The sequence below is a fragment of the Phoenix dactylifera genome, chromosome 5, assembly GCF_051530095.1.
Source record: "Phoenix dactylifera cultivar Ajwa chromosome 5, Ajwa_hap1_PhDact_Kaust_v1.1, whole genome shotgun sequence".
Lineage (NCBI taxonomy): Eukaryota > Viridiplantae > Streptophyta > Magnoliopsida > Arecales > Arecaceae > Phoenix > Phoenix dactylifera.
Window position 1 is genome coordinate 31,679,442 of NC_143194.1, and position 16,010 is coordinate 31,695,451.

General features: G+C 37.9%; 1 protein-coding gene across 4 annotated transcripts in view; it reads right to left on the reverse strand.

Moving 5' to 3' along the window:
- LOC103710882 (uncharacterized) overlaps positions 1 to 16,010 on the reverse strand; it is a 30,468-nt gene that overhangs the window by 11,760 nt on the left and 2,698 nt on the right. For 2 of the 4 annotated variants that reach the window (XM_008796802.5, XM_008796800.5), the window contains exons 3-6: positions 12,756 to 12,821; positions 9,133 to 9,198; positions 8,956 to 9,038; positions 4,467 to 4,518 (exon numbers count right to left, since the gene is read on the reverse strand). In XM_008796802.5, the coding sequence (XP_008795024.2) occupies positions 4,467 to 4,518; positions 8,956 to 9,038; positions 9,133 to 9,198; positions 12,756 to 12,821 (267 nt within the window). Of the gene's footprint in view, positions 1 to 4,466; positions 4,519 to 8,955; positions 9,055 to 9,132; positions 9,199 to 12,755; positions 12,822 to 16,010 lie in introns of those variants that run through there. The other 2 variants (XM_017843753.5, XM_088722378.1) reach the window with 2 other exon arrangements.

Here is a 16,010-nt window from a genome sequence, read left to right on the forward strand (position 1 = left end):
GTACGGCAAGCCTTGCTAAGTATTAGTTTTGTGTCAAGCTACCAATGGTAAAGCAAGTAATTCAATGGCTAAGATGTAAATAGGTATTGAGTAGCAGCAACAATAAACCCTCTAGATTAACCAATTAGGGGAAATTAAGTAGCAGCAATGCACATAGATGCATAAAATGCACGAGTACATATATCTTTTTCTTCCTATAAGTAGTGTCCAAATGTATAAGAAAAAAACAACGTACAATAAAGCATATGGAAGTGCTGTCAGCATATCAAAATAAAGCAGAGTGCCAAGATTTACTAATAGATAAACAACACAAACCAGCAGTGCATAAGGGAATAAATGAAAAATGTATCATGTGTATAGAAAGAACGGTCTGCAACGCATTAGACCCCTCACTTTCACGCTATAAAACTTACTGTTTTCATGTAAATGTAAGTTGATATTTGGAGAGCCTGCCCCTTCTCATATATAAGTAAATTTATGTATTATGCCAGATACATTGATGCTCAATTGACCATCCATCTCAGCATCTCATCAATATGTTCTCTCATATCTAGGATGACTTCATGGCTTGGGTCGATACCTAATTTGGATAATAGATGAAGGTTTATGAGACGATTAAAATATATTTCAAAATACATGCTATGTTCCCTCCAAGAAATGTCAGGATGGATTTGCTTAAAAATGGCATCACTACATTCTTGAGATTGATTGTGCTCTTCTTATATTTGCTTCAATGCCTTGAATTTGCACATCTTGCATTCTATCATATAGTAACCTCTAATTCCTAGTTGCAACCACGCAACTTGAGAAATGCAGTTAAGCTGGCATGTTGTCTTCTATAAAAGACTACATTCATCATGATTTGATTTCTTTGCCAACTTGTTTATTGGCAGATTCTTTCCTTTTCACATCATTTACTTGCAAGTAGATATTTCGTCATCAGTCCCTCTTTCAGTAGCCTATCCTTCTTTTGTGACAGCACTTTATGCTCATGAATTCCTTCCTCTCACTCATGGTATGCCATACCGGCCTGAACCAAGCGATACGGGGCGTACCGTACCATACCAGTTCGGTACCGATATCCGGTACAGATGGGTGGCGTGCACCAAAAAAATTCCATACCATATTGTACCGACGATGTGCTAGTGTGGCACCGGTACAAGATCCGATACCAAAACAGCGAACCTTGCTCTCACTCTTAGTTATACTCGAAAACTCTCTTATAATTCAAGTTTATACTCATAAAGCCTCATCCTACATGGCACTGAAAAAGTAGCTGCCGGTGACGAACTTTATTAATGCGTCAAGTAGTATTGCAGTTAGTTTGTTATAGAGTTCAACCCTTTACGGTGCTTTCAAGGTTACCTTGACACCCTAAAAGTACATAATGGAACAAAAGCACACAATATACCTTGTTGATTGATTGCATTTATTTTATCAATCAATGGACTACAAGCTATCCAAGGGAGCCACTTTTGTAGGTTTCTCCTATCTTCATTAATCCACCCAAGGTCCGCCGTACCGGTACCGGTCGGCGTACCGGTGGCGGGCCGGACCGGTACGGTACCGGTCCGGTCCGGTACGTACCGGCCGGTATCGGTACAGTACCGGCCAGTATCGCGAGCCAAAAACCACAGCGCCTCGTGCTGTGGTTCATATAAAAAAAAAAAATCGTACCGGTGCGAACCGGCCGGTTCGCACCGGTATGAGGCCGGTACCGACCGGTACCGGCCGGTACGGGCTCCGTACCGGCCGGTACGCACAAGAAAACCGGAGATACCGGTTTTCTTGTGGTTCCGGTACCGGTCTAGGACCGGACCGGTACGTACCGGCCCGTACTGGCTGGTACGGGCCGGTACGGCATTCCATGAATCCACCCATTGTCATCTTACCAATGACCTTGTCTACATAAGTATTACTTGCTTAGCATTGTGAACCATGTCTACATGCTTCATTCAAGTTCTTTTGAATGTTATACACTTATACTTCTCCAAGCCAATCTTCCGGGCTGTTAAATGGTCTAGAGACTGCAAGAGCAAAGCTTCTTTATGGGCTTTCACAAGTTCAGAACATGCTTTTGATCCAGGCAGAGCAAACCAACAATATGGTCAAGTACCTTACTATGGAGCAAACAACTTCCAAGACTGTACTCAAGGACCTTTCACATGACATAAGCATTGAGAATAAGGTTTGCCGTCTCGGTACCGGACTCCGTATTGGTGCCACACTAGCATAGTATCGGTACAGTACGTGATTCTTTTGGCGTACCGAGTGTCGGTTCCGAACCGGTACCGTCCGGTTCGGTACGATACGGCATACCATGATTGAGAATTCTTTACCTAAACATGCCCCTCATGATAAAAGATAAACTGTCAATGTTACATTATTCCCAAGTATGATGCATGTCCATATTGATTTTACTGATTTTTCCATCAGCATTGTGTTGGTCTTTCCCCTTTCCTCTTGACCACTTATAAAACTTTTGTTGCTGATTTTTGTTAAAAGAATGCCTATCCACTATCTTTTATACATTTGATTATTGTGTTTCCAACTCTCTCTTAAATATCAGAGGTATCAGTCTATTATATAAGCTTATAAAGGTGGCCAATTTTCTTGTAAATACAATTGTGCCGTCGATCTCATTTTCAATTAGAAAGAATCAAAATTAACCCACTTACACCAAACAGCCTGATAAACCAATACAACATCCTCTAATTAATGGAACAATTTGAATAATGTCCTCCACCCATAAATGCACGGCATACTTGGAAATACCAACCTCATTTCTCGAAATTGTTGCAAAGAATATCCCCAACCAGTAAATTGCACGTAGAAACAAAATGACCCTCCATATTTGAAAAAGAGTGACTCATTATGCAAATTTATGGAAGGATAAAATTGTTGCTTTTCTCATCTTTCAGCACATCTTGGAGGTGTTCTGTATCCAAAGCAGTGAGCTTGGATTCCTGAAGCCTCTCCATAAATTTCTTCAACTTCACCATGTGATTTCTTCAGCACCAACTAGACCATAGTACCAACAAAATGCAAGCCACATACAACACATGTATACATACACACACATCTCTCTGTGTGTGTAAAGGTCTGCTTGCAACCATACAATATGCATATACTGGCGCTCATCACAGAAAGTGTTTAGAAGCAAAACCTAGGAAAAATAAAAGAGTGCTATGACTTATGATGCTAAGCAATCACATGTAACCTTTCACATCCATGGCATAGTGATATTTGACCAGCAAATTTTAGCATGGGGGGTCCATTTGGTAGATGTTTTTAATGTTATCCCAAAACACCCCCTAGGTAACACAGTGCATGCCCCACTCTCTCTTATCCACCATCTAGTGCAACCACCCCCTTGCACCACCACAAATCCAAATGACTCGTGCAAGAAATGCACCCTCAAACATTAATCATTGCCCAAATGCTCTGCTCTACGATGCATTGCAGTTAATATACTTAGAACAGTTATAACTGTTGGCATCATTGTCCTCATCAATAGGCTCATGGTTTGCCTGTCAAGAATGTCTGAGCCCACACCTTTGGTTGACCCTGCTGATGGTGCATGTGTGGGAAATTTTGTAAATTGAGCTCAAGGTGACAATAAAAAGAGGATCTCATTTAAGACAGTAAAGAAAATGCACAAGTTGAAAATCTACCGAAATGAATTAAGAGGGTGATTGGTGTGAAAGAGGAGCAAGAGAACAGAGTAAAGGAAACTAAAGGTCTTCCAGGACTGTCAGGTATAAAATTCAAACCATGAGGAACTTCAGCTCGAAACCGCAAAATTGATAAGAGCGCGTCAAATGCCAGCCAAATGGCATGGCAGCACAACACAGGAGACTGTTGCCAGTTTGCCACTTAGCATTCAGTAAGGATAGCAAAGTATGCTACTTATTCCACAAGTTACACAAGTCAAACCAGCTTTTAACCAACCAACTATGTCCCATAACATTTTTAAGTAAGAAAAATTCATCCATACTTAAGAATAATAGTAGGAATAGTAGGTGATTGGAAAATAATCTCAAACATTGTCGAGTTGGTACATGTCAAAGTTGACATCGTCGTTCAAATCAATAATGACCATCGCCTAAGATGTATTACCACTAAGACAATTTTTCTTATTCTTGCTCTACAACTAGTGGGTTTTGTGTAAAGCTATTTTTTGATCCCCAACTCTGGCCGTTACCAAGACAGTTATGACTATCAAACATCATCAGCAAGTGACATAGGTATTAATTTGTTAAAAGGGCAAAATTTAGACAAACAGACATAAATATCAACCATATAATAAATATATATGGGTAGGTTAAGATTTGCTTCCAAAAAAAACATTAGGCTTATAATGGCAAATAAAACCAAGCATAAAAATCATGATGGTTTCGCACTATCACAAGATCAAGGTGTAGATATCTACTCGTTATAAATGAAAAATGATAACACCACCAGACCTTTGCTTCAAAAGAAACAACTGAACGAGAAAACTTCAAATGGGGATAATACCTGCAGATTGAAAAAGATGATATATAATGAATGCATCAGGTACAATAGAAAATTCTTTATTAAACTAAATATCCAATTATGCTGTAACCTCTTTACAGACTAAGCAATCATGTCAATAACTAAAAGGGACACTACTTACAAAAATATACACAAATAAACTAGAAATATTAGCATGATTAGTTTTATTTTTTGATGCATAATCAAAAAATAGTCATAATTATTAGAAACTTCTGCATTCAAAAATTTAGTCTCAATTTGACACAATTATCTGTAACAAAATTCTTGTGTATATGCTAATCTACAAATAGTAACCATATTAAATCCACAATCAGATATGGTCATACAGTAATAGCATAATGTAATATGATCAGAAATAATCAACTGAAGTAAAAAATGTGAAGAAATTTCAGCTAGACCCAGTACTATGAAGGCATTTACCAATTTTTCTATGGATTGTACCAATGAATCTGCAAAAACAATCCTCAGTTTGGTGCTTAAACATGAAAATACTTGCATCATGAGTTACAAACCTCAGTTATTGAGATTTCTCAAATTTATAGTGAATAATGTTCTCTCAATGCATGTAAGAGGGTGCATTATATAAAGGTGCATGTTTCTTATTAGTTTGGGACAAGGTCCGCCGTACCAACCGTACTGATGTACCAGTGGGCGTCGGTACCGAACTGGTACCACTGGTTTGGCTTGGTTCATACATCTAAAAGCCCCAAAAAAAAATTGAAACCGATATGGGCCGGTACAGTTCGCCGGTATGGGCTGGTACCGACCAGTACGAGCCTGTATCAGTTTTTAATACCGAACCGGACCGGTCAGAGCTGGTACCAGTTCGATATGGGCTGAACCGGCCAGTCCGTACTGGCCGGTTCAGCATTCCTTGGTTTGGAAATAATTTTCTGCCTAAATTCAGTCTATAATGTGTTAGCTATGTAAAGATGAACACTCTTGACTTGGCCAAATAAGTCCTGATAGTGCTCCTTACATATCTTAGCCGGATTTTCATTTCCATCTTTCCCCTAATGTTTAAAATCAATGAATAAGTAATGTTTATAAAAGCAAATTATATGTTCATTGAGACTACCCTTTTACACTTAGCAACTAGAGACAAAAGATTCAATAATTCCTAATGGCTTAAAACGAGGAGAAACTTAAATGTGCCTTCCTCTTAAAGTGTACAAAATGTATTAGAGGATATGACATCAGGTAAATGGGGTTAATATACATATAAAGTAGTGAAAAAATAGTTGTAACACGTAGGTTGTAACTTTGGCTAGACTGATTAAATATCTTCAAAGATTTAAGTAGAGTAAAAGAGTAGATCAATATGGGAATGTAGTAGATGAAGATGCCTCTTAGCTCTAATAATATTAAGTTTAGAAACATAAGTTAAAATAAAGACCACGCAGACTAAGCTTAATTCAACTTAATATGGGGTCTACTATAGAAAACGGTTTTAGTCGAGAAGGCTCAATAGATTGAACAGATTTTATGATCGGTTGTCAACCAGACAACAAGAGCTTGCACGACATAAGCTTGCCATGAAACCTTTATAGCCAATTGGCGGACAGGGAGGAGTGCCTAAGATGTACACATGTAATTTATTAAGTGCATGCAAGGCCATAAGCAATCTTCCAAAATCTTCCTAGCAAGGAAGGTCGAACTGACCTAAACCGGGCAATTCAGGCCGTGCCAAACTGAACCAGTCAAAAACTAGAATGGTTCAAGTGGTCGGATCGGTTCGGCCCTTTAAAGCCTCCCATGCCCCCCCCCCACCCCAATGCCCTACAAGGTCCTCTCCCTCCCTCACTCCCTCTCGTGTTGTCTTCGCTGCTTGGTTGCTTCCACAGGCATGGCGTACACCGTGAATAGGAGAGCCGGAGGGGGTGTGAAGTCAACCTTCCGCCAGATCTACTTTCACCTCAAGACAGAGTTGCTTGAGGATCCCGCCTTCAACTTCACTAATGCGGTTGTAGATGGCCTCGCCAACGAGGTAGACGCCAAAGGCAACAAGAGCGATGCCGAGGCTTGAGAGGGCGTGGCACATCTGGTTGTCGACCATTGAGTGCTTTCTCCGCACATCCCTATGTCAGAAGAACTCCCCCAACCTAGGAGGTCCTCTCTGTCCCTCCTAGAGTAGATCGATATGGGAATGTAGTCGATGAAGATGCCACTTAGCTCTAATAATATTAAGTTTAGGAACATAAGTTAAAATAAAGACCACGCAGACTAAGCTTAATTTAACTTAATATGGGGTCTACTATAGAAAACGGTTTTAGTTGAGAAGGCTCAATAGATTGAACAGATTTTATGATCGGTTGTCAACCAGACGACAAAAGCTTGCATGACATAAGTTTTCCATGAAACCTTTATAGCCAATTGGCGGACAGGGAGGAGTGCCTAAGTTGTACACATGTAATTTATTAAGTGCATGCAAGCCATAAGCAATCTTCTAAAACCTTCTTAGCAAGGAAGGTCGAACCGACCTGAACCGGATAGTTTGAGCCGTGCCAAGCCAAACCGGTCAAGAACTGGAATGGTTCAAGTGGTCGGATCGATTTGGCCCTTTAAAGCCTCCCATGAACCCCCCAATGCCCTACAAGGTCCTCTCCCTCTCTCCCTCCTATGTTGTCTTCGTGGCTTCGTTGCTTCCACTGGCATAGCGTACACCGTGTGCAGAAGGGCCGGAGGGGGTGTGAAGTCATCCTTCCGCCATATCTACTTTCACCTCAAAGCATAGTTGCTTGAGGATCCCGCCTTCAACTTCACTAATGCAGCTGTAGATGGCCTCGCCGACGCGATAGACGCCAAAGGCAACAAGAGCGATGTCGAGGCTCAAGAGGGCGTGGCACATCTGGTTGTCGACCATTGACTGCTTCCTCCACGCGTCCCTATGTCAGAAGAACTCCCCCAACCTAGGAGGTCCTCTCTCTCCCTCCTAGAGTAGATCAATATGGGAATGTAGTAGATGAAGATGCCTCTTAGCTCTAATAATATTAAGTTCAGAAACATAAGTTAAAATAAAGACCATGCAGATTAAGCTTGATTTAACTTAATTTGGGGTCTACTATAGAAATCGGTTTTAGTTGAGAAGGCTCAATAGATTGAATAGATTTTTAGATTGGTTGTCAACCAGACGACAAGAGCTTGCATGACATAAGCTTGCCATGAAACGTTTATAGCCAATTGGCAGACAAGGAGGAGTGCCTAATTTGTACACATGTAATTTAAGTGTATGCAAGCCATAAGCAATCTTCCAAAATCTAACTAGCAAGGAAGGTCGAACCGACCTAAGCTGGGCAGTTCAGGCCATGCCAAACCGAACCGGTCAAGAACTAGAATGGTTCAGGTGGTCGGATTGGTTCGGCCCTTTCAAGCCTCCCATGCCCCCCCCAATGCCCTACAAGGCCCTCTCCCTATCTCTCTCCCTCCTATGTTGTCTTCGTTGCTTGGTTGCTGCCACTAGCATGGCGTACACCGTGAACAGAAGAGTCAGAGGGGGTGTGATGTCAACCTTCTGCCAAATCTACTTTCACCTCAAAGCAGAGTTGCTTAAGGATCCCGCCTTCAACTTCACTAATGCGGTTGTAGATGGCCTCGCCGACAAGGTAGATGCCAAAAGCAACAAGAGCGATGCCGAGGCTAAAGAGGGCATGGCACATTTGGTTGTCGACTATTGAGTGCTTCCTCCACTCGTCCCTAGGTCAGAAGAACTCCCCAAACCTAGGAGGATCCTCTCTCTCCCTCCTTTCCTCTCTCCCTCCCTCCCTCTCCCCTTTCATCTCCCTGATTCAGTACATCCTGGAACAGCACAGTACAAACCCATACCGTCCCATGCCAATTGTCGATCGATATGTGCCTCAGTATCGGTTTGACGAACTTGGCCCCCCTAAACCTGGAAAATCTACATGAAGGAGAAGATGATAGCTTTTGATATCAAAAGCAGAGTTCATCTCAAAGGTAAAAGTAAGCCAAATAGAAATAAAAGCTGCTTTAGACTAAGATTGAAGTAAGGAAAAAACTTAAATTAAGGTGTGAGGTGGCTGCAGACTCGGTGAAAAGCCTTAGTTGTGTGTAATTCACACTCAATTACAACACTGTGCAAGGCTTCCTAGGCATGGAACTTTGTGAGTTGAAAACCTATTCCATTATAAGGCATATGGACTGGTTTCATTGCAATGCTCGTTTTCAGGGTAAAAATATCAACTTGTGTGAACATACAGATGTAGCTAACAAGGTTTATGAATGTCATGGTGCAGTGGACAAGGCAGTTCTCGGTACTAAGTAATCATGCAGCACACTAGAAGAAAAAAACGACCATCAGTATTTTCACAACTCAAAAATGCATAAAAAACAATTTTTTTTTATTTCACATCATAATATAAACAAAAGGGGCTCTACATAGGCCAAGATAAAAGTTCATACCTAGACATAACAATGGATATAGTGTCTAGAGCGTTAATTACATCAGTGGTGGCAGTCTCTGGCATACAAAAGCTGCTGCATAGCTACGTGCCAAAAATTCTGTAATTAGAAAGACTGACTTAAAGGCCAGAACCAAAAAATTTAGTATAGTTGTGTTGTGTTGGGACAATTTTGAACCTCGTTCGCCATGCTGAGAAGTTCTTCAGAATCCGAAGACTGAAACCATCTTTTCTTACAAGCATTCTGAAAGGTAGACCGCATGATTAGAAGCATGGCAAGAGTTAAACAGACCGGTGATACGTGACATAGTGGCTAATAAGAAACTTAAAAAGGGAGACTCTGAGATCAAGACCCAAAGAACGGATATAATACATAAAATAGAAAGTTCAGAAAAATAGGATCATTAGAAGATAAAACAGAAGTTCATCAATACGAAAATATCGCACATGTGATATTTCTGAGGTTCAAAGCAACAGAAAATTAGGTGGAGATAAGTACTGTTGTTGCTCAAAATTCCTGAAGAAAGAAAATAGTCTTACAAGTTACAATAGTATCTGTAATTTTACCAAACAGAAGAATTGAACTCCTTACCTAGCAATTTAGAAAAATGTAATATCTGATTGTGAAATGCTAAACAAAACCATCCATTTAACTGCAAAATTCCTTTTACCGATCAACATCAAACATTTTTTTAATGTAAATTTTTTTATACTGATACCATCAAGCATTTCTGAAGTTCCATTCAAAACAGACCTGTTTTGGCCTCATTGAAACAATATTCACGTAAACATAGCTCATACAATTATTACTTCAGACTGAAAAGGCAGCAATATCATTCCATTCAGTAATGTGTTGGAAAGAAAACAATGATGATCAGAGTAATATAGGAAGCACATACCAGAAATTAAATAGAAACATTAAGACAGTACAAAATTTTACCTAAGACATCCAAAAAGAACTTGCAGCGTCTTGGAAACCATTACCGGGAAAAGTAAATACAAAGCAATCAAGTATCCAGGCTCAACAGAAATGACTCAGAAAGCTCAAGGTGGTTAAGACCACGAATCTAAAAGCCCACAAAAGTTTCTGTTTATAACTTGAGTTGAGCAATAATAATGGTTTAACTCCCTATCAAGTTAGTCTGCCTCAAATTTGCTTACCTTAATGGCCTTCTCATAAGGCCAATGTTTGAACAAAGCTATTTGGAGGTGGTTACCGCTAAAAGGAAATGATTGACTAAGAGATGTCAAATAAGGATCACAAATTTTCTCAGAGGGCTTTCCTCCTAGAAGATTTTAATAGCCAAAATGCATCAAACAGAAATTTCTTAGTGAAAGGTGATAAATTTAAATTGCAGTAAAGTCAGTTCAAATTAGAAATTAGTTAATGTACATTTGGATGAGTGATAAATCCTGTAGCCACCCCACCCCACCCCAACACACACACAAATATATATATATATATATATATATATATATATATATATATATATATATATTATTTGTGACTGGACAGTCTTATATGACTTTTGAGTGTAGCAAATCGAGTGATATATTGCTCTAGACAATGAGAAGATTGATACTTCTTGCTTTTTCACATAAGGCACTATTCGCTTCCATCATGATGAAAATGAATAGAAGGTGATAGTGCTAACAGGAATACTATAGGTGAGAAATACATACATTGTTGCATAACATGGACATCAACCTATTTTTACTTAGTTGTCTTTTAACCAATGCACTAGAGGCCCTAAAAATGATCATGATGCCCAAAGGACATGGGGCTCCACTTCATAACATATCTTTGTGATAGTAAAGAACCCTCCCCAAACCCTGTAGTGGCAGGAGCCTCGTACACTAGGATGCCCTTTTTCATGATTGTAAAGGATAGAGCTAGGGCTTATTATGTAACAAGCATGGCAAGCATCTTGAATCTGGAGCTCTCCCCTAAGGCATAAATGCTATTAAGGCCTAGAATTGATTGACTTCAAATGAGCTAGTGTCTACTTATCCAATCACAAATATTAACATTGAATGTGCACCCACATATCTCAGATCACCATTTAAGTTATTCTATACCTAATGATCAGCCCTATGCCTCATTTAGCACCATGAAGGAAATTCAATACCCTGCTTGCACATCTAATGCTGCATACAACTTAAAAATCAAGAACCACCTGTCTTCAATGGATACATGGGGACTTACAACATTGAACCTCCTACAGTGCATGAGCCATGAAAACAATACCATAAGTGGCATCTCTAGATCATACAGAAGCTAGCGTGAAATTACAACTACATATCACAACACAGAACTTCAACCTGTGCTAGCATGACAATTATCATACTACTTGGCATTTTGGCAATAAAGAAGGTATGCTGTCATCGTAACTTTAGTGTTTGTACATTAATTTGATATTTTGATGCTGTTGTCCTCATGTTTTTCCCTTTTTATCAGCAAATCTTCATACCATTATAAAAGGCTTGTGCTTTCTACCTTAAGGTTTAAGTTCTTAAGAATTAATTTGCTTTTTCCATCAAGCACAACTACACATTTTTTTAATAAGAAACACTAACATTATGGTTGAACTTGGTTCAAGGAAAAGCGGCATAGGGATAGTTATTCCTCGTACTCCTTTTCTTCTTTGGCTGAAATTTCTCATTCTCGGCTGGAATAACTGTACGACGAGGACTGAGGGTATCAATGACTTAGAAAAAGAGGCAGGTACAAAAAAGACAATACCACAGAAATAACATGCTTGTTTTTAAATTGGCTAAAAATTCTCATTCCTGGCTGGAATAACTCCAGGGCTGAGGGTATTAATGGCTATTAAAAAAGAAGCAGTGCAAAAGGAAAAGAGCTTTATTCCAGAACAATGCACCCCTTTAAATTGTTATTCCAGGAATAAGCAAGTTTGACTAGAATAGTGATCCATCCCTTATTCCTATTTTTTTGAACTCATTTGACAGGAACAGGTTTTATTCCGACCTCACTCCTGAACCAAGCACAATCCACTTGTGCTTATGGCATATTTTATTGATAAAAGCATGCTCACTCTATCTGATTTAGGATGAATAAAGGTCATTTGAATGTTCAAAATATGCCAGTTTATCATTATAATGCAATCTAAAGGGAGTAGTAATTAAAGATAAGAAAAGGTATTCTTGTTTTGAGCTGATGCATAACAGCACAAAAACAAATGATCAATTTAGGAAGGAATCTACAAAAGATGCCACAAATCAATCAACAATTTTGCTATATCCAGATGCTCATCTTATGTACTTAGGCCTCTCTATTGCACTGTATTATTACGTTTATAAGTTAAATTTCTTAATAACTACTAGAACTCTTCAGCTATAATTAATTCTAACTATTTATTAATTTTCTTTCAAGAATTAGATTCACTACCTCACCACTTTTAGCCTTCATGTCGAGAAGCTAGATGATTTAATTAGAGTTCTGAAAAAACCTTTTACAGGATACCCATCATAGCAACTCCCCACCAACTGATGAATGATTTGAACCCTAAGACATAAATTGTGGGTCTTATTTGAATTGTGATCAAAGAAAAAAAAGCTACAGATGCAAAAGGTTGCAGATATTTACTTAAATTATTGCTTAAATTGTTATCAAAAAACAGCAGTTACGAAGTTGTTATGACACAAAATTTATTTAAATTGAAGGAGAGCCAGACATGTCACAAACAACAGTATTACTTTTCTATGTTCACTGCCTTTCATGTTTCATCATGCCCACATTACTGTGAAAGTATAAATTATGCCCTGCATAAGAGAAATTACCTTGGCAGAAATCATTAGCATTGTTATGGCAGATTGAAGTGATGAATCATTCCTACGCTGATATGCCTATTTAAATTGAGAATCAAAATAATAAAACGGTAAGAGTTAGAGCAAAAAGAAAAGTTGACCTGCAAATAATAGAAGCAGAGAAAGAAAACAAGGAAAAAATGCACCAAAGTGAAATTTTCTATATGTGAAGTTGCTTCTAGTTATATGAATTGAAGTATCTTGAATTATGCAGATTACAAAAACCAACATATCTTCAGCAGGATAGGAGAGGAAGGTTGGATCAACTAAGCATATCCAACTACAACAACACATTCACTCTTTCCAACGACTTCATCAGGTACTCCATGTCAAAATGTCATGCAAGGGAACAAAATATGACATGTAATTAATCTTTTAAAAGAAACTGATGTGATATGAATGCACCTTCTAGAAACAAATGTATAAATCTAAAAAACAAAGACATGACCATATTTAACTATTTGGTACCTCATACTTGGGGAAAAGTGATAAGAGCGGCAAATATTATGGGTCAAGGCATAATATACACAAAACTCAAAAGCAACAAAAAAAGGAACAAAATGCATATAGTACCTGGATCTTTACAACATAGTTTAAATTCACCTGCAATTCCACAGATGCACACCCTTTCCATCCTAGAGCTACATATCAACTATCAATACCATGTAATACTAGAAATTGATGATACATGGCAATAAGAATCAAATAGAGTTGATAATTCTAACAACCAAAATATATAAATTGTTGCATTGCTTTTTAAAAAACAGGCTATTTTTCAATATGTGGTCCAGTGCTATAAGTAAAAGTATAGTATACTGGTTCTACTAATGCATATCATAACAATTCATTGCTGCAAGGATGTATGCTATTATACCTTTTTTTCACAAAAAAAAAAAAAAAAAAACAAGCATGAATTTCAGCAGCTGTCAACAATGCCTATCTATTATCAGAGAGATGTCCAAAATAGTCCATATTACGGGCAGAAGTGTTCCCTTAGTGCACATTCATGTATATTGTCAAACAAATAGCAGCACTATGCATCTTTTGACGTCAGTTCTTGCCACATTGTCGCAATGGAACAATAAGATGGTGGTGTGGAACAGTACCACCAAAAATCATCCTATCTTCATAGCTTCAGCACATTCATTAAGAGAGCTTTCAATCTATCACCAACCTTCAATTTTTTTCAAGTTACATAGCACATTTACAAGTAGCACCATCTTATTTTTTAAAGGTAAAAATATACCAACTAAACAGCAGATTCAGGCCAGAGGCATGGGGAGGTGCTCCTAGAAGAAATTACGAAATTGGAGTGACACAAAAAATAGTTTAGACGTACTGATCATAATTTTATAAGATAATAAACATCAATTTATCTGGTTTTCTTTATATAAGTAAATTTGGTGATTACATATATTATATATGGACGAAAAAAAGCTACCACTATGACTACGATCAAATGAAACTTAGATTTAATAAAACTATTATAGAGGCATGAGCAACCACAGGTTTAGAAACAAATAATTAGAGACTGATCAAAAATCCAGATGAAACCAATAGAACAATGTGAAGGACAACATGCAATTTATAAAACACAAGTATGACAAAGGTAGCTAAACAACATGACATGTTTTATCTCACACTTACACTAACATGACCTTGCAATATTTTTGTTTGGACAGAGCTTTACTGAACAATAAGATGGCAGTTTCAGTAGAAGCTTTACAGACCGATGCCTCTTGATTTTTTTGGATGTAGTGCAGCCAAATTAGCAATAGAGATGTTTGATATCCATGGTGGTATAAAATAATAAAAAACCAAGCACAGAAGCAGGAATAGATAAGTAGCAACATCCAAATCAAAAATTACAAATACTAAGGGGGTGCCATATGATGGTGATATAATTCTTCCAAGGAATATCATACACGTGCATGCGTGCGGGCACAAAAGGATGGCTTAAAAATGAACCAGTAGAGAGTGTCTAGCCTGCAATTCGTTGGAAATATTGTTGAGTTTAATTGTGAATTCCAGATATTTGATAAAAAAGACATGTGGTTCTCCTAATAAGCACTTATTAAGCCAAAGTAAATTTCCTTACGTATGGCAAAAAGCATAGATTTTGTGCATCGTTCCTCTTATTTTAGTTATAGGTCATTGTATAGGATAATATGCAATATCTAAAGAATGAAGAATCACCAAGAGAAACAACTGAATTATAAATGCATGCCCCTAATCATCAAAAGACCTTGTTTAGGAGGATAAGTGGTACATGACCACTTCAGAGAGTAGCTATCATCATCTACCGGGAGGATAACATCCCTATACGGTATAAATCACCTCTTTAGCAGCTCAATGATAAGAGTTTGTGCATTAAATACATGTTTTATTATTATAAACATTCTCCTTATCCACAAGGAACAAAAAGTGCATGTATTAAGATGGCACATTAGCATACTTGTAGAACTACCAAGTATATACTAGAAATTGGAGGCATCAGTGGAGTAAAATAGACTTCAATCCATGCTTGAAAGACTATGAAAAGCTACCCAAGCCATATGCCAATAAACTAATAGATTACTTTGCCTTGTCACAAGATTAATCCACCTTGCATTCTTCCCAAACAACAAGAAAAGAATATCATTTACTTCTTTTCTAACAAACCATCACATAGCAAGGCAATCAAACAACTGTATCTGTTTTTCCTTCCTAGTAGAACAAATTTTATATATCAAGAACTAACTTATTCATGTTCTCATGTGTAGACACTCTATAAATCATATCAAGTGATTTCCTTCTGGACCTCACAGATAGTAGGTGTTACCCTTCAAACACCAAAGACACTAAGTGATTTCCTACAATTAATAGAAAAGACAAACATGTTTTAAGACTGTTTCTTCCTCTACAAGACCAAATATTATAGGATTTCCAAAGTCTATCTCTTAAAGCTACATTTTGGCTTCATTGCCCTGATATTCCGCAAATCATAGTCTCTTAATATGTTATGTAACTCCTTGTTGGATACAACTACAAGAATCTAATAATATTATACAATCTCATAATTTATCCTTTTAACAATTTAAAATACCTCATGCCTTAAATATTGTGAAGATTAGACAAGGCAAGTATATCAAAGATACTTCTATCTCAGTGAAGTTAGAAAGTAACACTAAGAACTTCATATAGAATACGTTAAGCTTTTGTTTATTTTGAATAAAGTGGATTATCATG